The sequence below is a fragment of the Ovis aries genome, chromosome 10, assembly GCF_016772045.2.
Source record: "Ovis aries strain OAR_USU_Benz2616 breed Rambouillet chromosome 10, ARS-UI_Ramb_v3.0, whole genome shotgun sequence".
Lineage (NCBI taxonomy): Eukaryota > Metazoa > Chordata > Mammalia > Artiodactyla > Bovidae > Ovis > Ovis aries.
In genome coordinates, this window is record NC_056063.1 from 31,247,916 (window position 1) to 31,272,260 (window position 24,345).

The window sequence follows — 24,345 nt, forward strand, 5'->3', positions numbered from 1 at the left end:
GGTGGACCAGGCTTCTCTGGGGGTGGGTGTGGCCGGTGGTAGGTCCAGGGGTCCAGCCTCCTGCCTTTGGTGCCCGAGTCACAGGTCGGCTCAGCTCTGGAGCTGGTGCCCCTGGCCACTGGCCATCTGGCACTCTTCCTGGTGACATTTCACGCTGACTTCTCCTTTGAAGAAGGGTTTTGAAGCAATGCTGTGCATGGAAAGGTCAACAAAGAAGAGTGGATGATACGCCGACAGAAACATAAGTTAAAAGGCAGGAAGTGGAGCAGCCTGACGTCACCAGGTTAGAGGGGATGAGCGGAAAAAATGCCCTTGAAATTACTCTTTAATCACTTGTCTGCAGAGACGTAAAGCGGGACACAGAAAACAAACATTTCCATTCAATGTATGTGCAGTTTGGCAAAACAAACCACAGGGCTTTGTGAGCATCCAGACCTCCTGGCAGGAGGAAAGCGGCCTCATGACTGGGGCATCGCTTTCCGCCGGGGTTCACGGTGGATGTGGCCGAGAGCAGGTGAAACAGAGCATCTTGTTTCCTAAAACGGCCAGATTGGGCCCAAGGGCCAGATAGGCGAAGAGGCCCCTGGGTGGAGTGGTCTCAGCCCCGCAGCCCCCTTCACAGGTGAGCCATCTGACCCATCACCTGTGAAGGGGGCGCCCGAGCGGGTCCCGGCCCCTAAAGGACAGCGGGGACCAGGAGGACCACTGCCACGGCCAGCCCCGGACCCTTGCGCCGCAGACCCTGCTGCCGTCAGCCCTGCGGAACCCGAGATGTTTACAGATCCAGAAATAAAAGTCAGTGGTTCTAAACTCAGTACTGATTATAATGTGTATATCCATTTCTTCACACAGTTCATGTCGTTGTATATATATTCTTAATAGTTTTAAGCCAGTTTACCTATTTTGAGGCAGTAGCCCTTAAACCTGCAACTATCTAAACAGGTACAGAGGGAAACACGTCAAACAATAAGGTTAATTTTGTTTTTTAAACCGCGTGTTTGCACAGTGCTTAGTCAGTTACGGAACCCGGTCAGGGACTAGAACAGGTATCATTTGGAGGACCTGCTTACCCTCCGGTGCACCTTGCACGGGGGCTGCTGGTGAGATCCCACACGGATGAAGAAGGTGCTCATGATGGCGCTGGTTTGCCAGCTGTGCTCTGGGCACCGTGGTGTTAACCCCTTCCTCCCCACCCTGCCCCGGCTGGGAGGTGACCAGGACCAGGACTGGCCTCAGCCTGCAGTGGGGAAAAAGGGAGCCCACAGAGACCAAGTCACTCGCCCACCGTGTTCTGAACCCAGTTTTGTCCGAGACTTTAACCTCTCTCACCTCTGGTCTCTGGGCTTCACAGCGGGGAGCAAGGCAGGGCGGATGGGCGGGCGGGTGGGCAGGGCGCTATATCAGAGGGGTGAGACTGGAAGACTTGAAGGCAGGAGGAGAAGGGGACGACAGAGGATGAGATGGCTGGTTGGCATCACCGACTCGATGGACATGAGTCTGAGTGAGCTCCGGGTGTCGGTGATGGACAGGGAGGCCTGGCGTGCTGCAGTCCATGGGGTCGCAGAGTCAGATGCGACTGAGCGACTGAACTGAAGACACTCTACCCAGTTTTCAGGGGGTGAAACCAACACAGAAGAGTCTTTCCCTTGGGGAACGGGGGACTGGTGCTTGTCTGAGCTCACAGTGTCTCCCGTGTGGTGAAGACGTGGCGACCACACCTGCCCAGGGGTTCACATGCAGGCTGGAGCCGCCAGGGGGCTGTGCACCCTGTAGGCCTGTCCAGGCAGTGCGGCGTGTGAGTGCAGCTGTGGCGGCTGGCGGGGGAGGCTGCTGTGTCGCCTTGGGGAACCTTCTGCCCCTGCCTCTAACCCCCGCCCCATCCCCACCTCTTCTTTGTGTCAGCCTAATTCACGTCATGTAACTGGGCCGTGTCCGTGACATACCAGCTGCTCAGGTTTTATTAAATTCAATCGAAGATCTCTTAGACATCTTCATCCTGCACTGTGTTGTTGTAAGGAATCATGAGCCCCTGTGGGCATTTTCGAGAGTAAGGTGGGCGTCTGGTGTTGCAGAGTCGGCAGACAGGGCTGTGACCCTGCCTCGCCAGCACGCTGAACGCTCAGCTCGGGAAGTGGCCCCCGGTTGGCCTCCTGTGCATTCTTCCTTGCAGCTTCTCAAGCTGGGCGTGTCGTCCCCGCCTCTCGGGTGGTTTGTTTGCCCTGGTGGTGCACCTTGACCGTCTTAGAAAATGCTCTGCTGGTGCTTAGAGACCTGGTTAGATTTTTTTGCTGCCTGATGATTGTCTCCTTTCTGCCAATTCTCTATTAAATTGGTTGCTTTCTCTGAGGTCCTGGACCACAGTCACACACAGAGGGAGAGGGGTCCCCTCTCCCCTGGACCCTGTGTGAAAGATGTTAGTTACTCAGTCACGTCCGACTGTTGCGACCCCACGGACTGTAGCCTGCCAGGCTCCTCTGTCCATGGGATTTTCCCAGGCAAGAATACTGGAGTGGGCTGCCATTCCCTTCTCCAGGGGTGTCTTCCCGACACAGGGATCTAACCCGCCGTCTCCTGTATTGCAGGCAGATTCTTTACTGTCTGAACCACCAGGGAAGCCTGGGCCCTGTGTGAGCTGGAATCTTAAACCGTGTGCATCACTTAGACCACCCTTTGCTGCAGGCGTCCCCGGTCGTATCATCCTGTGCGCTGTCACCATGAAATCTTAAGCTCTGGATTGAAACTAGAGCTTGTGTTCAGTTGTCACAGAATGAAGGACGAGGGAGTGCAGTGTAGGGAGGGCTCATGGAACAGGAGCCAAGTCCACGTTCGTGAAACTCTCGGAGCAAAATGACTGTTACGTATAAGTGGCTTGTGCAGATAGAGTAGAGGTTGTCCTACCGACTACAACCAGAGCTATAATTACTGATTTTGGGGGGAAGTGGCAGAGTTTTGACTTGAAGCAGAATTAAAATATGGGGTGCTGCTTGTGCAACTGAACGTGTATAGAGGGTGCAGGGTCTGCTTGGCCACCTTTGATAGAAAAGCCATACCCGGCTTTTCTTGTGAATTGGGTGCCTCTTGTCTTTTAACAGCTTTACTGAATGTAATTTAACAGCATAAAGTTCGTCCATTTGAAGTACAAATTCAGTGGCTTTACTGTATCCACAGTTGGGCAACCATTCCCTCAATTTCAGAACATTTTCATCACCCACTCAGGCAAGCCCTCATCTCCTCTCTGTCTTTATTCCGGGTTTTTTCATGTACCTGAGCTGACACAGCGTGTGGCCTTTTGTGACTGGCTTCTTTCACTTAGCATAATGCTTTCAAGGTTCATCCATGTTGTCGTTCCTCATCCACGTCCTTTCCTTTTTACGCTGCATAATGTTCCCTCGTGTGGATAGCATCCCTGATTCAGTGGACCTGAATTTGAGCAAACTCCGTGAGCTAGTGAAGGACAGGGGAGCCTGGCGTGTTGTAGTCCATGGGGTTGCAAAGAGTTGGACACAACTTAGTGACTGAAGGACAACAAATGGATATACTACGTTTTGTTTATCCACTTATGAGCTGATGGGCTTTGGGGTGGTTTAGCCACCTTTCAGCCATTGTGAAAAGTGCAGCTATGAACATCTGTCTGCAAATTTGTGTATAAAAGTGTTTTTATAGGCTTTTGTTTATCTTGGTTAGATATCTAGGAGCGGTTGGGTCCTATGGCGACGACTCTGATTTTTTGAGGAATCTCTCCAGTTTTTGAATCGTACGTATTTTCTGTTGTACATTTTGAAGTACACATTTCAGTGGCATTCAGACCATTCACCTTGTGCCATCATCACCACGTTCCCCTCCTAGGCTCTGATGACACAATAGGCACCATCTCTTGGGCCCCAGGGGGGGAAGTGGCTTTGGCTTTGATCTGGCAAAGCAATGGGTTAGTCGTGAGCCTGCCCGCTGCCCTCTGAGAGTGAGAACAGGTGAAGGGCTCTTGGCCCCAGACCATAGGGTCTCAAAGACAGGGGATGTTGGTTAAGAGGGCAGAAAGGGGCACCTTGCTGAGGCTACCCAGGAACCGGGAGTGGGGGCTCCTGTCTCCTCCTGGGGGGCCCACCCAGTGTGGTGGGGGGACGCCATCCTCCCCGCACACGGGCATGTTTTCCTGGTCATGCCCAGGTCTCCCTGGGCCCTGGCAGGGCACCTCAGGGAATCCTGAGCATAGAGGCTTGGGGGGTTGTGTTTTCTGAGTGTCAGGAGAGTGTATCCATGTGGGGCCAAAGTGTGTGTTTACGGGGTAACCATCATCAAGTCAGAGGAGATCTTGCAGGGTGGTCTGGACTGTGGGCGCCCCAACCTTGGCTCCCTCCGCCCGCTCGCCTGGGACTCCGTGGTCCTCATGCCCCTTCCTGGCGCGGATGCCTGGCCCTGCTCCCCCGGCCCACCCCGACAACTCCATCCTGAGGTTCCCTAGGCCTCCTCCCGGCCACTTGTTTTGGAGAAAGCCCTGCAGTTTGCATATTGTGTTCATATTCTTCCTGAGCAGCCCTTTCACCTTTCCAGCAGCACGTCACTTCCTCACTGGCAAAGATGCTGCTTTATTAAACTCTTTGGGGTAAGTCACTGGCAGACAGAAGCCACAAATGTCCAGATTCAGAACAGGCATCATTGTCGACCTGACAGTTCATTCATGAGCTGATTCTTTGAAAATAGTGACATGCCTTGTAAGGGCTGATGAGAAAGTGAAAGTTAATCGCTCAGTCGTGTCTGACTCTCTGCGATCCTACAGACTGTAGCCTGCCTGGCTTCTCTGTCTATCGGATTCTCCAGGCGAGAATACTGGAGTGGGTTGTTATTTCCTTCTTCAGGGGATCTTCCCGACCCAGGGATCGAACCTGGGTCTCCTGCATTGCAGGCAGATTCTTTACCAACTGAGCCACTGGAGAAGCCTGATTGAATATCAGTAAGGGCTGATATTCACAGTCAAATGGCTGTTCACTTAAATGGGAGGATGTCTTTAAATAGCGGCTCCCCCAGCTGCGTGTGTCTGTTGGTGTTGCTCACGTAGCTGTTTGGGCTAGAAGTTCCAGAGTGCCAGCCAGGAGCCTGTGTAGTTGGAAAAACTAGGGAGCAAAGAGGAAGTATTTCTTCTTATGTCCCTTATTCAGAAAGTCTCCCTAACGATTCATTGATTTTTAAGAAGTGCTTGATGTAGCTATAGGGATAATAATCTCAATTTCTAATTATTTTTAAGTAATTCTGAGAGCTCGACAGTGGTTTCCTCATTGCAGAAGTGGGGAAGTAGGCATTCAGAGTAACCTGCAAGAGGTCAGTCAGGTACTTGGGGGTCAAAACCCAGGCAGGTTGTCTTCAGAGACCATTTCCCTTCTTTCCATTGCCTCTGATGGTTTGCTCAGTGGGAGGAACGTCCCTGTGTCTGATTTTACTGTAATTACATTATGGCCTGTCGCCCCGGGCGACCTATGATAAGTCTCACGTACAGTTTCAGAAGCATCAGAGCAGGTTTAGTCAGCTGAGCAGAGGTTTGAGCCACAACTCTGCGTTTCCCCCTACTGTATGAAGCTGCTTTTCTGGAAGTGGAATTGTGTTCGAGTGGGACAAACTAGGCACTTCACGAAAACGTCAGCCATCACGATGCTGCTGTCCTCGTTGGGGAGACACCTGACCCCCAGATGCATGCCCATCTTTGCTGGGCCAGCGGTGGAGTTCAGAGGCTGGTTGCTGAGCGTGTTTGCAGTGTTGGAGGGAAATGACTGAATGGAAAGCCTGCATGCTTTCTATGCCCCTCCTCCTCTCTCTCCCCGCCACCCGTTTCCTGCCCTGCTCACTTTTTCCTTTTACAGTCCACAAGGACTTCTGCATCAGGCGGCCATTTGGTCCTGTCCAAGTCGTGGAGTCTAAGATTCTGTTACTTGGATTCTCAGGTGTTAACTAATCGAGGCTGGCTGCAGGCTGGCAGGTGGAGCGTTTCTGGGACTGAAGCTGCTGTCCCCGCCTCCTCTGTGCTCATCCAGAATCTCAGAGTCCGGGGTCCTCCTTCCCACTCGGACTCTGATGCAATGACCTCTTCATAACAAGAGTGGCGGCAGTGGAGCCTGAGAATAGCTTGAGCTTCTTACCTGCTCTGAGCCTCACACCGCACCTGTGAGGCATCAGTGGGAGATGCTGCCTGGTTCCTTTCTCTCTTGGGGGTGGGGGTGCCTCCCAGCAGCCCATCCCCGCTGACTTCTGAGCATCTCATGTGACTCTCAGTGAGCACGCTCCCATGCGTCTTCAAGACCAGGTTCAGTCTTAGAAGCGCTGTAAGGAGTGGAGCTTAGTCATCAGTTCATTTTTTTCATCTTTTACTTTTTTCCCTCAATCTGCCTGCCTCTTAGTAATTCTGTGTTGGTTTGGGGACACGGTTTTGGTTTCTTTGTGAATATGTGCTTATCCCCAGAATTGTTTGTAGGTTTTTAAATTTTAAAACATTACTTTGAAAGATTTTAAAAAATCAATTCATTAAAAATAAACACATCTGCGGAGCACTCACTCACAGCTCCACACTATGAAGCGGGTTTCCCCTCCTCGACAGCATGCAGTCGAGGAAGACTCGGTCATCTTGTTGTGAAGTATCTCTCATCTCAGAGGGAGGGTGAATCATCAGATTTGGGGCTTTCCTTGCTCCAGAAAAGGCTGCAGCGATTTTAATTATCACAGGGTTGGGAGTTGGATGGACATCTTGCTGCCCCGCCCCGGTTCTGGGGACCCTGAGGCCTCTGTCCAGCACTTGGGCTTTGAGCCCATCATCCCCTCTCTCCTGGACCAGGAAGGATATTAACTCCTTCTCAGTGCTCGCCAGCCTCTTTGCCCATGCTCCCTTTAACAAACAGGAATCTCATGCTGGAATTTCAAAACTTTTCACGCCAAAGAAAAAATTTAATTAACGTTTGCTTTTTCAAGCGAAAGATGCTCTGCTTCCAGGATCCTGTCCCCTGCGCGTCCCCTTGGGTGTTGCTTGTCTGTTCCGTGGGCTCCTGGCTGTGGTACTTGGCTGGAGTCAGAAGACTTGTCAGAAGCCCCCTGAGGCCTTGAACTGTGTTCCTGTAGCTTCATTCCTTACCATGACCCTCGGGTCTGACCTGGTGGCTTGGAGCACTGGCTTGTGTGTTTGGGGCTCATCTTATTTCTAGTAATTTCATGGAATTGCTTTAATGAATCAGAAACATGTTCTTCCTGTTGATATTTCATCCATTCATGTGTTTCAAAGATGTTCCAATCATAAGAGGTACGTAAACTCTCAGAGGCAGGAATTTTGGTCTCTTGAGTTCACTGCTGCGTCCCTGGTTTCCACAACTGTGTCTGACACTCAAGACACTTGTGGCTTGGAGAACAAAACACAGACTCATTCACAGGCAAAGCAGCTACTTCAGCTGGACAGGGAAGCCTGACATGCTGCAGTCCACAGGGTCGCAAAGAGTCAGGCACGACTTAGTAACTGAATAATACCAACAAAAAACGTTGTGTATCATCTTTAATAAGATAAAGCAAAAAAACCTGTTTAGTAGTTCCTACCAATGTACCTAATGGGAAGGCCTGATTCCTCTTCATTTATAAATTATTCAGTGGAAATGTGTTCACTGATGTTTCCAGGTGATTTTGCATAAACACATTTCCCATCAGTGTGCGGGTGTCCCCTGTTGCACAGATATGTGGTGTCGTGATCACACTTGTGCCCTTGGAAGCCTGTCCAGGGTGGTGTTGGAATGAGGCCTGCTGTATTTATGATGAAATAAGTGAAATAAAATGCTTTAGTTTTGAGGTGGTTGTAGCATTCTCACTACCCTGCTTTTAACAAGTGAAACTTTAAATCCGAAGTAGAATAAATCGGTTGGAACATTCTTGGAGTAGAGAAAAGCAGTGCTAATGAGTTTACTTGCTGTTCATGCCAGTCCCAATAATCCTGGTGGGCGCAGCCTGGTTTAATGTATGGTAGCCTTTCTCTAGCACTGAAGTTGAGCATCCCTTACCTGCCTTGCTGCTGTGACAGGGAGACACGGGCAGGGAGGCCCTCATCAGGCCGCTTCACCCTGCCTGAGGAAGCTGGAGAGCGGCTTTCCTGGGGGGCGGGTGTCAGCCTGGCTGTGTCCACGCCTTAGGGCAGCCCTAAAGCAGTGGTTCTCAAACTGTTTGATCTCAGAACCCACTATGGTCCTAAAGATTGTGGAGAACTCCACGGAGCTTCTGCTTATGTGGGTGGTATGGATCAGTGTGTGTCTGACTCTTTTCAACCCCGTGGTCTATAGCCAGGCTCCTCTGTCCATGGGATCCTCCAGGCCAGAATACTGGAGTGGTTGCCATTCCCTTCTCCAGGGAATCTTCCTGACCCTGGGTCTCCAGGGATGGAACCTGGGTCTCCTGCATTGCAGATGGATTCTTTACTGTCTGAGCCACCAGGGAAGCTCATCACATGTATTAGTTTATCTAAAAACACATTTGTTAGTATCACCACCAGTGTCCTCAGAAAACTCCTAAGTCTTGGGAAACCATCAACTGAGACCTTGGTGACAGATCCAACTTTTCCACAATTCTAGGGGTTTTTTTGATAATTCAAATCTTATCATTGTCCCCAAACACCATTACTTGTTTTCTTTCTCAATTCTGTTCCTTTCATTCCAGGATTTTCCTCCTAAAATATAGATCTGATGATGGCTCTGGGCGGCCAGACTCCATGACTTGTTCCCAGCCCCCAGCACTTGGATGGATTCCAGCCTTGTTTCAAGCCTCTACATTTAAAAAAAAAAAAAAGGAAAGAAAATCTTTAAACAACACAAATTTACTATTTTCAGTTCTGTGGGTCAGAAGTCCAAAATAGGTGTCACTGGGCTCCAGGCCAGGTGTTGGGAGGGTGTGTACCTTCTCAGAGCTCTAGGGAGAATCCAGTGCCTTGTCTTTGTCGGCTTCTTGAGGCTGCCTGCCTGCCTTGGCTCCTGGCCCTGGACAGTTGAGACTGGCAGTGCCCCTAGAGCCTCTCACATCCCACCCCTCTGACTGGGACGCCCCCATCCTTCAGGGACGCTGGGAATTACATCAGACCCGCCGGAGAACATTTCACTGAAGGTCAGCTGGTTCCTCTGTTCGTCTGCAGCCTCCTTGTCATGTAGCCTGCTATAGTCACATGTTCCCAGAAGCAGGACTTAGACATCGGGGTTGGGCAGCATGGTTCTAGCCTCTCCGTCTTTATGTTCCGTCCCTGCTCTCAGTGTATGTCGGGTAAACCTGTCTTCTGAATGGCATCCCCTTGTGGCAGAAGCCTTTTCTGAGGTCTCCAGGTGGAGTTGCCTCTTTCTCTAGGGCCGAGATAGAGACTCGTGGGTGCGTCAGTCCCCGGGAAGGATCCGTGTGTCCACCCGCCCTGTACTGTGACCTGAGCCTCACACACCTTCGCTTCTCTCACTGCCTTTGCTGTACTTGGGACATGACAGACAGCTGGCAGTATCCTGTCCGTTTTGCACATTTGATCATGGGCTGAGTTTTGGAGGCTACTGAGGGAATGTTCGGTTTCTTATCTGTAGCAGCAGCATTAAGAGTTACGTAGGTGAGTGTCGCCCTTGTGGGCTATCAGAATACTTGGAGGTCAGGTGTCACGGTAGCTACTGCAGCTCACGCTCAAGTGGTTCGGGAGAAAAGTGTGCATGTACGTAACGATAGAGCGACTGTGGCAAAATGTTCAGCGTTGGTATATGTAGATGAAAAGTCCCTAAATACGCCAGCTTTTCTGTAGGTCTGAACATCTGCAAAAGAGGAAGTGGCAAAGAATGGCATCTTAGTGTAGGGTGAACAGATGAAAGGTGTTGGTTGGGGTGGAATAGGTGACTCCAGCTGCTGGAAACTTGGTTGCACTGAAGCCACAAATTGGAGCTGCTGGTGAGCAACTTCACATGTGTGTTTGGCTCGGTGCTGATCCTCGCTGGGCTCACAAAGCATCATGACCAAACCTCTCCTGCTCCTGAGGGAGTGAGGGCATGAGCACGGCAGAGTAGAAACCCTGCGGCTGGGAAGACAGAGGACCCGATGCGTCTCGTCCAGGAGGTTCTTCCTGGACGCCCCGTGAAGACTGGCCGTCTCCGCACCCGTTCCTTCTGGGACCGCAGGCGCATGGTGACGGGGCCCGCCCACATCGGAGCAGTGTGGGGCTGCCCCAAAGTCCCTGGGGCCGGCGGGTACTTAGTGCCAACCGAATGGGGTACTGGAGCCATGCCATGGTCCCAGCGAGGGCAGGAGAGCGGATGGTCACAGCTTGGAGTCCCGAGTCCCCTGGAGGATGCAGCTGAGGCTCTCTGACCCTGCTGATCTGGAAGTCTCAGTGCCAGCGTCCAAGAGGACTCACTGCCCGGCTGGCCCCTCTCAGGGCCTCTGAGCGTGCACAGGCCGGCTCTGCGTCCTTGGTGTGTGGGCGTGGCCCGTCGGATGACGCTCTGCTGCCGTTCTTACTTGAGATGTGACCCCACCTTTGCAGCGGTGGTGGGGTGGGACCCCTGGTTTGGAGGCCGTCTTGTCCAGTTTCCTGGGTTCTCCTCAGCAGTGCCCCCCCACTTTCCCTCCGCACCGCCCCCCACCCATGCTGCTCCATCTATGTTGGGACCTCGTCTGCCCTCTGATCCTGAGCTGAAGCTTTCCTCCCTGTGTTGACCATGGGCTTGGAGGTTCTGGGCCCCCAGATGGAGTCTAACGTGGTCTCTTCCCTTGCCTCCTAGGAGCCAGCGGCCCCCTCTCGACCCTCCTGAGACGCCGTCGCTCCAGGACCAGGGACCCCCCCGGTGACGAGGTGACAGTCCTTACGCCGTAGTCCAGGTGCAGTCCAGCAGGAGGGCCTGCTCTTGGTGCCGGGATGTTACTCATTTAGGCCTTTCGTTGGCTGTCGGCTTTTGAAGTTAACTGACAGCTAAGCCCTAAGTCTTCTTTTTAACATCTCACCGGCCTGCCTCTGTCAGCTCTTCTGTCTCACCCGGAAAGGCTCGTCTTTCACTCTTGTGGGCTCTTGAGTTTCTGTGTGCACTTCTGCTCGTCCAGACTGCTTGATGTCCTGGGACGGCAGGGCCCTCAGTCCGGGGCGCCTGGAGGGGAGCGGGTGTCCCCGCGCTGGTGGGTTTGTCCACGTGGCCTGCCGTCCTCAGAGGGACTGGGCCCCGTGGGCGGCCGCAACACCACGGCCTCTGTGCATCTATTCCTCGTCTGCCTGTGAATCTCGGAGCCGTTGCGGTCTCAGGTTCAAGGGCCTGTTCCAGTCTGCATCCTGGGCCCCCTGCCTCTCAGTCCTCAGCCTTTCACTCTACTCAAGAGTTCTCCCACAGCTTGTTCCTGGGTGCCGTAACCACCTGTCGGTCAGTGTATTTCAGGCCGGTCCTTGGAGCCCCAGAGTCCGGGGGTGGGGGCAAGGTGGGACAGGAACAGGCGTGGAGAGCAGGGAAGGCCAAGGCCGGCCAGGGGATCTCCGTGTCCCTCATGTCCCTTTAAATAAGAGTGGGTCCAGGGACTTGCCTGGTGGTCCAGTGGTTATAAGCTTCCACTGCAGGAGGCCTGGGTTCAATCCCTGGCCAGGTAACTAAGATCCCCCATGCTGCATGGTACAGCCAAAAAATTAAAACCTGATAAATAAAGTGAGAGTGGGTCTAGTTTCACCTGTTGCTTATATTTGCATCTGGCATAGGACATAGTTTGGGGGAAAAGGATCCTACTGTATGAGTGCTGGACAGTTATTGCTCAGGTCATTTTTTGATAAGTACCTGGTCATCGAGTATGGAGGCTTCACTTTTGTCACTGTTTCATTCATCACAAAGTTTTTAGAGGGGCGTGTGTGTGTGTGTGTGTGTGTGTGTAAAAGAACTGCAGTTGCCCACTCACCACCCCCCCCCCCCACATTCCTGCAGTCCTCTGGGCCCTTCATATTCTAAATTTTGAGTGTGGAGCTGCATTGAGAAGACACACATAGGATCAGCGGCCCTCGCTGAGTCCTTCACCAGGGGACTGGGGGTGCGTAGCTGTGACCTTTGCCACGTGGAGACCCCCTGAGGGAGGGAGCAGGGCTCCCCAGCTCCTCCCTGCAGGCATGGGGATGCTCTGAGTGAGTCCCATGTGTGTGAGCTTCCCCGTGTCGCTAAGCAGGAACCAGTCGACCGCAGGCCAGAAAATGAGCCCTGGCTTATGGCGAGGCCTGGGGTCAGTTTCCAGTGGCATTCTGGAGGGACAGCCTGTTTCAAGGTCTTTGCCCGGAAACTTCCATCAGGGGGCTCTGCCTGTGACGTCGGTGTAACCACCGTCCATCCTTCACACTCAGTGCCGCAGGCCAGCCCTGGCCTCGTGTCCGCGCTCTTGGCCACTCTGTCCATCTCAGGCTTCACCGTGATCCTCAGGTGCATTTTCTCCTGGCCCTTGATCGTCGGTCCTGCGTTACGGAGCCCACAGGCCCTCGTGCACCTGGCCGCTTGCTCCCGAAGCTGCGGAGTGACTTCAGGTCCACGGCAGCATGTTTTCTGTGAGGGAGACAATTCTGTTACTGCCCGCTGGATGTGTACCCCACGTGTGTGATGTAACAGAAATTCCCAGGCTGGGAAGGTGTACAAACAGGTGCTTGGGGGTCGGCCTGCAGACAGGTGGGGTGTGGAGCCGGAAGGGGGCCATGGTGTTTCCTTCAGACTTTAAATGCTTTTCTCTTGGGGGTGAGTGTCTGAAGTCTTGGCCACCACACCAGCACGACCTGTCGTGAAACATGCATTTCCTGCTGGGGCTTATCCCCAAACAGCAAGCCCCGTGCAGGTAATCCCCATGGTAGCCAGGGGCTCCAAGAGGAGAGGACAGGGATGGAGCAAATGCAGGAACACGGGAAAGGACAGAGTATCTGCTTGCACACAGGCACTTTGCCAGCTGGATCAAAATACCCTGCTCGAAGGCTAACATGTCGATTCACTCCCCAAATAAAGAAGGTGGGTGGCGGCCTGGGACCCTCTCCCCTCGGGTCTGTCCCGCCCAGTAAGACCTGATTAATCCTCGCAGTGGTATGTGGTTGCTGCCCTCAACCCTTCCTTTACGTAAAAGGTTTACATCTCAAGTGCGTATCCCTCAGATGCCCAGCCGCAGCTCTCCTGGCCTGTCCTGCTCCTTGCAGCCCAGCCCAGCCTCACCTGTTCAGCCTGGTGGGCCTGAGCTTTGTCTCTCGGGCAGGTGAGCGTGTGACCTGCTGAAAGGTGGGGAGGGTGAACCTGAAATTTCACATATGTCCCGCACCATGGATGGTACAGAAACAGGTGTCTGTTGGTTTCTCTCTCCCAGATTTTGAATAACCTACAAACCACTTTGTTCTTCGCTTTCCTTTAACCTCTTCTTTGGAACTCACATTGGCTTCTGTAATTTCAGGCAAAGTCCCCAGATGGTACCATTTAGGCCCAGAGAAATGTCTAGGGACATGGTCCACGACTGCCTAGTACAAATCCTTTACTCTTGGCTGTTTTTCTAGTTTAAAAAAAATTGGCTGAATATCGACAGTTTCATATGGTTCAATCTAACCATGCCTAAGAGACTTTGTACACAGCTGTACAAGCATCAAGGGGCTGCCCTGGTGTTGCAGGTTTCAAGAGGAGTGTCCTTGTTGTTTTCTGGGTCAGCCTAACAGGAAACCCTCTCTCTTGCTTTTGGGAATTTCTCAATGGGCACGTATGCAGAGAGAAGACATAATAAAACTCCACGTAGCCAGGTACCTCCAAGGCGGACTCTTTAAAAGATATTTCCTTCCCCTCAGTTCAGAAACAGTAAGCAGTCACTGAAAGAATGTTAAAATGCTGGCGAAAATGCCAGTAATCTGTCCAGAGACACTGCTGTGATTCTCCTTCCAGACCAGTCTGAGTATACACATCCTCGTGTGTGTTCCTGTTATTTTCCACTAGTCTGAGTATACATGCCCTCGCGTGTGTGTTCCTGTTGTTTTCCGCTAGTCTGAGTATACACGCACACGTGTGTTCCTGTTATTTTCAAGGGCTGCTGCCAGGCTCATTTGACACTGTCCTCCCACTTTGCTCAGAGACACGGACTCTCCCAATGCAATATTTGGTCTGTCTCTTTGGCAGCTCTTCCTCTGCGTGATTCTCCAAGCCCCTGCCCTCTGTGTGCTTTCCAGAACTCTCCTCTGAGGCCCCTCTGGGCCCTGCTGCCCCAGTTACCTCCTTGTCCTTGGACCCAGAGAAAGCGCCTGTTGCTTCAAAGCCAGTGGCTCCTGGCCAGCGGCTGCGGGAAGTGGGCGGGTGACGCAGATCCATGCCACCGTGTGAGTAACTCATTGACGGGACTTGCCAGGAGTAGTGGCGTGCAGAAAGAGGTTGTCTTAACCCACGTGACACAGGGGTTAATCCCACGTGTGGGATTTCAGCTGGGTGACACAGTTGAGTGTTGTCAAGCGGGAAGAAGGGTATATTTGGTCAAAGTCGTGTCGCTCTGGCACCTGCTGTGGAACAGGGCTCCTGGAGTCAGAGAACGTGGGTCCAAATCCTGGCTCCCTGCTTACAGTGAGGTGGCTGTGGCTGGGGGTCCACCTGCCCTCCTGGGAGAGGAGGAAGGCCTGTGCCTCTGCTGGTCTCTGGCGAGGACAAGGTGCATCCGCGTGTGTGAGTGTGGCGAGGAGCTGGTGTGCTGTGTTGCTTTCAGGACCCCAGCTCCCGAGAGTCTCTTCTCTGGGTCGGTTTGGGAAGCTGTCCCTGACTTCTCACAGCTACTTTCCTTTTGAGTCAGTGCATTTTCTAGAAATTCTGTGTTTTCAGAGTAGCCTGTGGCAGTGGGAAGACTAGGGGAAGGGAGGAAGTTACAGGTATTTGAGGATTACAGTGGCCCCAGGCTTATGGGTAAGTAGGTGAGTCTGTGAGAGTTTGCTGAGTGAGTAACTGAGTAAATGGGAAAATAATGGTCTGTGACCGAGCAGTGAGGTCAGATCTGCTGGGCAGGAGTCCCTGCCTTGCTTGGTTCCAGGGGCCGGCTGTCCTGGCGCTTTGTGAAAGAGGACGTTTGGAGAAGGAGCCTCTGAAATCTCTAATATGCTTTTCAGGATTCCTTAGAGCCTGGAGAACTAAAGAAACAGTGTTCTGCCAGTAAGTCTGAATTCTGATCCTGGGGGATCTTTATTTAAGACATTTCTACTCGTCTGGGAGCCAGACGAAGTGTCCACAGTTCACACACACACAACTTTACAAAGCCCCCTCACCAGCACCCCCGGACCCACACCCTACTCAGGACCAGGCCCCTGCTGGGCTCTGGCTCATGGACCCTGCCCTGAGCAGGGGGCCTGTTCCCCACCCCCGGGCCTGCCCACAGAGTTTGTCCGTCACTGGCTTTAGTGAACCAGGTGGAGCATGTTCGCTTCTTTCCATCCCAGAGAACTGAGAAGCACTAAGGTACGTGTTGGAGCAGCTCTGAGCCCCTCACGAAACACAGGTTTCTGTTGTAATGCATTTCTACACACAGAACTGGGGCGTGTATCTTGATAAAGCACAGCTTCCCTGGTGATGGAAACACTGTCGGGAGACAAAAAGACTCTTAGTCACATCCTGCTGGCTACAGGAGGAAGTGTTCCTAGATTTTATCTGATTTTCGTGAGGATGCACTTACTGGGTCGTCCACTGGCTTCTTGTCTGCTGTCTTTCTTGGGTCTGGGCAAATGCTGTGGACAGGCTTGGGTGTGGGTAAGCCGGCAACGTTGACAGTGTCAGGCCAGGCATCAGTTCATGACCACCATGTGATGGGGACCTCAAACTGCCAGAATTTGTCTGCCTTGCTTCTGTGAGGGAGAGGCGATGGGCAGGTGCTGAGACTTAGAAGAAAGAACCAGTGCTGACTCTGCCGGGAATAACTTGCTTCTTAGCATGCCTGCCTGTGTATACTTAGTCGTGTCTGACTCTTTGCGACCCCATGGACTGTATCCCCCCAGGCTCCTCTGTCCATGGGATTCTCTGGGCCAGGATCCTGGAATGGGTTGCCATGCCCTCCTCCAGGGGATCTTCCTGACCCAGGAATGGAACCCGTATCTCCTGCATTGCAGGCAGATTCTTTACCGAGCCACCAGGGAAGCCGTCTTGGTATACTCCTTGTGTATTATACGTCAAGGCAGGACCAGAGAGCCACCCCGTTTTTCAGATGTGGAAACTGAGGCCCCAGAGACATGCACTAGTGTAACCCAAGGAGCCCTGGGCAGAGATGACAGGGACGCCAGCTGTCCCCACAGAGGAGCACCTCCCATGACAGAAGGAACTGTTGGGAAACTTTCAAGGCCTCAGAGGCAACTCCTTGTTGCTTGGGCTGAATTTTAACCCAAATAGCATCTTCTTACATGTGTATTCATTTAGAGAAATAGAACCGGACTCTTTGGTGACTTGAACCTTTGAATATTCAGCAAATGAGATCTCCTTTGATGGACAGACCCTCATAAGTCATTGAAGTCAACGGTGAAGATGTTGCCTAAGATGAAGGACAGATGTCCAGCCAGTGTCCTGTTAAGTTCCCTAAAATTAAGTCAGTGATTGTACTGAGTGTGAGCTATGGGCCCTGTACGTGTTCTGGTCCCGTATGTTCTGCTCGTGGGCCCGTAGGTTCTGGGGGCAGAAGCGATTAGATGCAGCCCTGCTGGTGGGTCGTGTGGACGCTTAGCTCCGAGATGGGGGCTTGCACCACCACCACCCTCCCGCCCACTGCCAGTTAGCTGTCCAGCCTCTCCCCCCAGCCCCTCTGCACCCCCGGGGCCCCGGGGATCCTGACTCAGAGGACAGCACAGGCTCTGCAGGCGGTGAGGCGTGAGTTTGAGCCCAGACTCCCATCTTTTGTTGGCTGCATGCCCTCCACCAAGTTACTGGCCCCAACTCTCTGCCTCTTTGGCTGGGACTGCATTTCTGCTTTTCCCTAAGCCTGGCTGTGTCAGCCCAGGGCATCATACCAGGTGTGAGATCCCTGAATTCAGGAGGAGTTCCATTCTGCCCTCGGCTTATCCATCGCTGCCTGGGGTCAGATGGGTGTAGACCCTGGGGGACTTTAAGAGAGTCTGAGTCCTGAGGTCACATCTCATGGGTGGTGGACGGGCTCCCGCTGCTCAGCGAGGACGTGGGGGTGTGGCTAGCCCCCCAGCCACCACAAACCTTCACTTCCCTGGGTCCCCTCCTCCCCTCGCCTCCCCCCTGCCCTGCTGTGCACCAGTTCAGTTCTGTCGTTTCCTTAACCTCCTTCCACACACCCACGTGTTGGGTCTTCATCTGTGTCAACCAGTCCCCTCCATCCTGGTTTTCTTTAAACTTAAAAGTTCTTGCACCTGGGCCTCCTGCCACCGGGGGGAAGTGGATCTGGCTTGGAGAACAACTTCCTTCAATGCAGATTGCATTCCTTGCATGCATCTTTCCTCCACTGTGGCCTGTGACCTGGAACACTCTTGTTTTGGACCACGTCTGGTTGAGGTGGCTTCACCTCTTCTCCCTTCCTCATTAAAGCTGCAGGTGTTCCAGAGCCTTCAGGACTCCAGGGCAGCCCTGCCCCACCCGGCTGAAGGGGACTTGGGGACCGCCCGTCCCCGCTCAGCGTCCTGTGTGGACCTCAGCACGTCTGTCTCCTGCTGGAATGACAGGGTTTACTCTATATGACTCCCCTGCTTAGGACCACTCCCAAATGTAATAACCACTTTAAAAAAAAAAAGACATATGAAGGAAAAAATGTCAACGTTAAGACTTTCTCCAAAGAATTTATGAACTTAGTGTCTATCACAGCTTCCGTCTGTGACCTCTTCCCCTCCCTCCATGAAGCCATCAAGCTCTTCTATTTCGGTAATGGGACTGTCATTAAGTCTGAGTGAAAAAAAAAATCATACAGTTCACACCTGCCTGCCTTTGTCAGACACCTTCAACACCGCATCCTAAAGTCTTTATCTCAGCACTCTGGACCTGTTGGGCCATCTTGCTCCGACTGTTATATAGTGATCACTGGAATCAAACTTGGAGTTAGAAATTCTGTGGGAAAGGGACAGATTTCCTTTGCTTTCTAAGAGGACATTCTTTCATAATGCGTGAGTCAGGAGTGAGAGAGAGCCAAAGCTCTTGGTGTTACAGGATTCCTGTCAAAAACTGAAATGAAAGTATAGCTCTTGACTGTTGCAAAAATTTCTCCCTGGGAGACAGGATAACGTAATTTCCAGATAATGCTTTCAATGCATACTGGGGACTTTCTGCGTAAATCCTGACTGCAGGAAGTCTGTCCGAGCCCGACACTGGCGAGGCTGACGTGCTTAGATTGGTTTTACATGGAGAAGTTTCATTTGTTTTCAGCTGTTGGCTGAATGAGCAGCTCAGGAGTCCAGGCATGAACGTGAGTTGTGGGGTAATGTGTGCACAATACTGACAGGTGCTGCTGCCTGGAGAACCCAGATTTTTCCGTTACTGCCAAGCAGAAAGAAAGGACGTTACTTTAAAGTAAGCCCGGGGCGGGGTTAGTGAGCATCTCAGTCTCTCCCACCCTGGGAAGTAGAACTGGACACGGCACTCGTGCTGTCCGCACTCTCAGCCCTGGGGTTCGGTGGCGACTGGTTGCGTGCCTGTCCCAGCGGTTTCCAGGGGACTGGGTTTGCCCTTTCCCCAGACAGAGAGGGCGTGCAGGAGAGGCAGCCCAAGAGCAAACAGCCAGCCCTGCTCTGCTCCTGTTCACTGCACCCGAGCACTTCTCTCCAGCCCAGGACTCTTCCTGAGAAACAATGGCTGCTGTCTTCCCACTTACAAGAAGTCAGCTATGTCCAGGGAGTCTCAACCAGAAAGTCCCTTTCACGTGTGTTTGCAGTCCAGTGTCTGGGTCCAAATGTACAGAACTCAGTGCCCCAGCCCCTTTATTTTAAAGATGGTGCTGGGTCCCCAGGGTTGGTTAAGTGGGTTCATGGAGAAGGGATAACCAGGGGCGTGTGGCATGTTCGCTGCAGCTGCAGTGTCCAGGGGGGCTCATTTCGGCCTATAGTGAGGTCAGTGGGCTCTCAGAAGGTGTCCCCCTGCGTGCCCTTTGCCAGGTGTCCCAGCACAGTCACTCTGGCAGCTCTGGCTTCTTCCCCAGACAGCAGCCCCTGTGAGAAAGGTGTGTGGACTGTGGACCAGCCCTTCCCAGAGCCCAGGATAGAGTGGTCTTTCAGAGGAAGATGGTGCTCGCTCTAGCCTCCTGGGTCACTTTACTCTGGGAAGCCAAGGAAAGACTGTGCTGTTCAATTGCACTGTCTTTGCTTTGCACTTGGCTTTTATTGTTTTGGGGAGAGAATCCATTTGTTATGAACTAAAAACTACATCTAGGAGAAAATTCTTAAAGAGATGGGAATACCAGACCACCTGACCTGCCTCTTGAGAAACCTGTATGCAGGTCAGGAAGCAACAGTTAGAACTGGACCTGAAACAACGGACTGGTTCCAACTAGGGAAAGGAGTACGTCAAGGCTGTATATTGTCACCCTGCTTATTTAACTTGTATGTAGAGTACATCATGAGAAATGCTGGGCTGGAAGAAGCACAAGCTGGAATCAAGATTGCCAGGAGAAAATATCAGTGTCAGATATGCAGATGACACCACCCTTATGGCAGAAAGTGAAAAAGAACTAAAGAGCCTCTTGAAGAAAGTGAAAGAGGAGAGTGAAAAAGTTGGCTTCAAACTCAACATTCAGAAAACTAAGATCATGGCATCTGGTCCCATCACTTCGTGATAGGAAATAGATGGGGAAACAGAAATAATGAGAGACTTTATTTTTCTGGGCTCCAAAATCATTGCAGATAGGACTGCAGCCATGAAATTAAAAGATGCTTGTTCCTTGGGAGAAAAGCTATGACCAACCTAGACAGCATATTGAAAAGCAAAGACATTACTTTGCCAACAAAGGTCCATCTAGTCAAAGCTATGGTTTTTCCAGTAGTCATGTATGGATGTGAGAGTTGGACTATAAAGAAAGCTGAGCACCGAAGAATTGATGCTTTTGAACTGTGGTGTTGGAGAAGACTCTTGAGAGTCCCTTGGACTGCAAGGAGATCCAACCAGTTCATCCTAAAGGAAATCAGTCCTGAATATTCATTGAAAGGACTGATGCTGAAGCTGAAACTCCAATACTTTGGCCACCTGATTCAAAGAACTGACTCGTTTGAAAAGACCTTGATACTGGGAAAGATTGAAGGCAGGAGGAGAAAGGGATGACAGAGGATGAGATGGCTAGATAGCATGACCGACTCAATGGCCCTGCGTTTGAGCAAGCTCTAGGAGCTGGTGATGGACAGGGAGGCCTGGCATGCTGCTGTCCAGGGAGCTGCAAAGAGTCGGACACGACTGAGCAAATGAACTGAACTGAACTGAGGAGAGGGTGGGAGTGGGTGCCTGCTCTCTCTAAATGTCGGTCCCATTTATCAGTCACGTTAGAAGCAGAGTGGGTCGTCAGGTGCTCTCAGGCTCCACTTCCCTTCTGGGTTTTCCCCGAGATGATGCTGCCAAGTTATTCACCGCCTTTCCCACCGTTCCTGGCACAGCCCTTCCACTGAGGGTGGTGCTGAAATGGTGCATCTTCCCTTTTAACTTGTTATCCAAGCAGTGGTTTATTGTAGGCTTTGTTGTGGTTCACAGTCTGGCTTGAATGAATTCAGGGAAATCCTGGAAGGAAGAAAGAAGGAGGCAGGACTTGCACCCTGGGCTTCCTAGACAGTGCTGGGCCCCAGTGCGTCCTCAGCACCTGCTCCCCCATGGCCGCCTCACTGGGACCCCTCAGGGCTTGGGGCTCCCAACCAAGCGCCAGCAGTGGGCCCGCGAGTGGCCGCAAGCATCCCGGGCACTGGTACTCTCTGTCCTGTCTCCTGTTCTGTCCCTGCCCTCTCGGCTCTTATCAGACCCCTGACTTTCCTGCTCCACGCTGTTCCACTAATAAGGTCATCTTCCCTCATTTCCTCCCACTTCCGCCCCCTTCACCAAGGGTGATATCATTTCCTACTCCCCCACCAACGCCAGACCCAGATATGGAGCTGGCCCCCCTGCACCTTCCGAGCTCGTGACCCCATTCGACTCTTGGCTCTCTGCGTTATTTTTCCTCATCTTTACAAGAAGGCTTTCCGACCAGAGAAGTTTATTCCCCATTCTAGCTGAAAGCTTTTGAGTCTCGAGAGACTGTTTTTTTTCTCTTCTCTTGGCCCATCAGATAAAATATGGAGAGGACCCCCACCCATCCCTCTGTGACTCGCAGGGGGCCTGGCCTGCAGCTGGGCAGGGGACCAGCCCACAGGGGTGTGGGCAGGCAGTCCAGGGTTCCAGGTGGTTAGGTACGGACTCTGCCAGCTCTCCCGTCTCCACTGAGACGATTGCACTTTCTGGTCACTTAACTGCAGCAAAGTGAGGTAGATCAGTCAACACCAGTTGGTCATCAAGGTGGATTTCTCGTGGCTCAGAGTCATAATGGTAGCTTGTCTCTGCACACGTTTAGGTTTGCAGGAGCTGTGAGGGTAGTTCCTGCGTGCCCACACCCAGCTTCCTCTGAGATTAGCATCTTCGCACTAGTGTGATATTTCGGCTGTGGCCAACCGCCTGGTATGGATACAGCTGAAGTCCGTGCTTTGTTCAGACTTCCTGAGCTTTCCCCGCTGTCCTCCTCTCATCCCGGGGCCTCGTCCCGTCCTCTAGGCTAGTGTCCTGTGTCCCGAGGCTCCTCCTGTTTGCACCAGCTCACGGACTTCTCTTGTTCTTGATGACACCCGAGGACTGGGCACAACTGAAAGAAAGAGCATGCACGCACACACGAGCGAAACGCAGGTGCTTCGCAGAGAGTTCCTCTCCTGTGATTTGTCTGATGCTTCTCTCGGGATTAGCCTGGGGTTACGGCCTTGGGGAGGAAGCTCTCCGAGGTAAAGGCCCTTCTCGTCACATCATACGCTCGACTATCACCTGTCACTTGCTGATGTCGACCTTGGCCGCCTGGCCGGGGAGATGTTCTGTCAGGGTTCCCGCTTCCCACACTGTCCTCTTTGGAAGGATAGGGGCTCTGGTTCCCCTGCCCTGGGGCTCCAGGCAGGCCCTGCCCCCTCGGGACGAATTCTCCTGTGATTGGCCGGCGACTCCCAGAGGATGCTGACAGGGATGTGGTTCAGGAGGTGGGTGGCATCCTGGGCCCATGGAGTGATAAGATTCCTGTGAAGGTCGATGACTGGACCCTGCGGGTACTGTCTGGACTGTATCACATAGCACTCTGCCCGCGTTTTGGTGCAGAGGCAAAGTGCTTCCCAGAGTGGCGACAGTTACAAGGGGCCCTAGCTCGTAACAGTTCAATGCTTTTCTGCTCTGGGCATGCTCTTTGTTAAACTGGAGACAGCCTGGCTCCTGCTTGGTCCCGGGAAGGTCTGAAAAGTGTTGTCACTGCCATTGAAGGCCTCTGGGCTCTGATGGTTAAATTCATATTTAGTTTGGTTTGCCTTCCACCACAGCACACTTGGAACGTTGTTGTTTAGCTGCTCAGTCGTGTCCAGCTTTCTGCAATCCCGTGAACTTGTAGCCTGCCAGGCTCTTCTGTCCTTGGGATTCTCCAGGCAAGAATACTGGAGTGGGCTGCCCTTTCCTTCTCCAGGGGATCTTCCCGACCCAGGGATCAAACTTGCGTCTTCTGCAGTGGCTGCTGCTGCTGCTAAGTCGCTTCAGTCGTGTCCGACTCTGTGCGACCCCATAGACAGCAGCCCACCAGGCTCCCCCGTCCCAGGGGTTCTCCAGGCATTGCAGGCGAATTCTTTACTGTCTGAGCCACCTGGGAAGCCCATACCCTTAGAGTAACAGCTTACTTTTCCTGGTGAATTGTATGACTCTCAGCAGGAACAACGGGCTTAATTGCGCTTCTCTTGCTATTTCTGCCTGGAGAAGGCTCTCGATTGGGAACTGAAATCAGTGTGGGGGCTCAAGAGAGCAGAGTCCCATCAGCGGGTGGGTTGGCCTCTGGGTGTTTCTCCCGCTGGTCAAACCTGAGGCCGGGAAGCTGTGGGTGGGTGTTCTGCCCGCAGGTGGTGGGATCCTGACAGGTGAGGCCTTAGCGGCCAGTGACAGTGCAGGACCGCATGGCCCACCTGCTGCGGTGAAGGGGTCCCTGGGTGAGAGCAGAGTGCTAACGAAGCTCCCGCCTCTGTCCTCCCCTCGACAGACCTGCAGCTGCGGGATGGGGTGCACCGCGCTGATGGGCATCGGGCAGCAGATGCTGCGGCGGAAGGTGGTGGACTGCAGCCGCGAGGAGAGCCGGCTGTCGAGATGCCTGAACACGTTCGACCTGGTGGCTCTGGGGGTGGGCAGCACGCTGGGGGCTGGCGTGTACGTGCTGGCCGGGGCTGTGGCACGGGAGGACGCCGGCCCCGCCATCGTCATCTCCTTCCTCATCGCTGCGCTGGCCTCCGTGCTGGCCGGCCTCTGCTACGGCGAGTTTGGCGCGCGGGTCCCCAAGACGGGCTCTGCCTACCTCTACAGCTACGTCACCGTGGGCGAGCTCTGGGCCTTCATCACCGGCTGGAACCTCATCCTGTCCTACATCATCGGTAGGTCTCCGCGCCGGTGCCGGCCCGCCTCCCTCCTGGTGTTCCCGCCCCAGCCTGGCTCCCCAGACCCAGGGGGTTTGGCTCCCCGCAAGCTCGGCTCCTCCCGCCTGCTCTCACTGGTGCACATTTTCCCTTTGGCTTTGGTGCAAGGTAGAGGCCTGCCGCGGGCGCCACTGCCCTGGCTCTTAAAGACCAAGAACTCGGGAACCTAGTGGGGACAAGCCCAGCCCCCAAGAGGCTAGTCCCGTTAGCACAAAGAGACGCAGAATCAGGACGCTCGGCGCTAGTGAGAAAAGGACCTCGTCTCTTTCAGTCTTTTTCCTGATTGCTCAAGTAAATGCATCACTGATACAGAAAAATTTAAGAAATGCAGAAAAGCACAAAGAAGAAATCAGAAATTACCCAATCTGACAGCCCAGCCTCTTGGTGGGAATGTGGCTACTTTAAAAGGCCCTTTACATTTCCAGAGAGCTTGCGTGCAAGTGAAACAGAACGGTGAGCATGAAGCTCCTGCCGTTGCTAAACCAGCAGGTGATGGTCACCAGCAAGGCATCCTTTACAAATAAAGGAAGACGCCTTTTGTGGTGACTGGAACTTTAGTGGCATTTCCCGGGAAGCATTGCTGGAAAAGCAGTGACGCGTGTTACTTGGATTGAGAGAACAGTTGGGTGCTCTTGGCTGTTTGGGTGATGGTGGGGGGTGCTGGACTCCACACCTGTGGGTGTTCCGTGCAATCAGAGCCTCGGGGCCCATGCTCCCCCCAGGCCTGGCACAGAGCGGCAGAGGTGGCT

General features: G+C 53.0%; 1 protein-coding gene across 11 annotated transcripts in view; it reads left to right on the forward strand.

The window, feature by feature from the left end:
• The window catches only part of SLC7A1 (solute carrier family 7 member 1), a 61,959-nt gene that overhangs the window by 19,464 nt on the left and 18,150 nt on the right, over nucleotides 1-24,345 (forward strand). For 5 of the 11 annotated variants that reach the window (XM_027973630.3, XM_060394465.1, XM_042254843.1 and 2 more), the window contains exons 2-3: nucleotides 10,743-10,839; nucleotides 23,170-23,554. In XM_027973630.3, the coding sequence (XP_027829431.1) occupies nucleotides 23,185-23,554 (370 nt within the window). In that variant the 5' untranslated portion in view covers nucleotides 10,743-10,839; nucleotides 23,170-23,184. The remainder of the gene's footprint in view (nucleotides 1-10,742; nucleotides 10,840-23,169; nucleotides 23,555-24,345) is intronic. The other 6 variants (XM_042254844.2, XM_060394467.1, XM_042254841.1 and 3 more) reach the window with 2 other exon arrangements.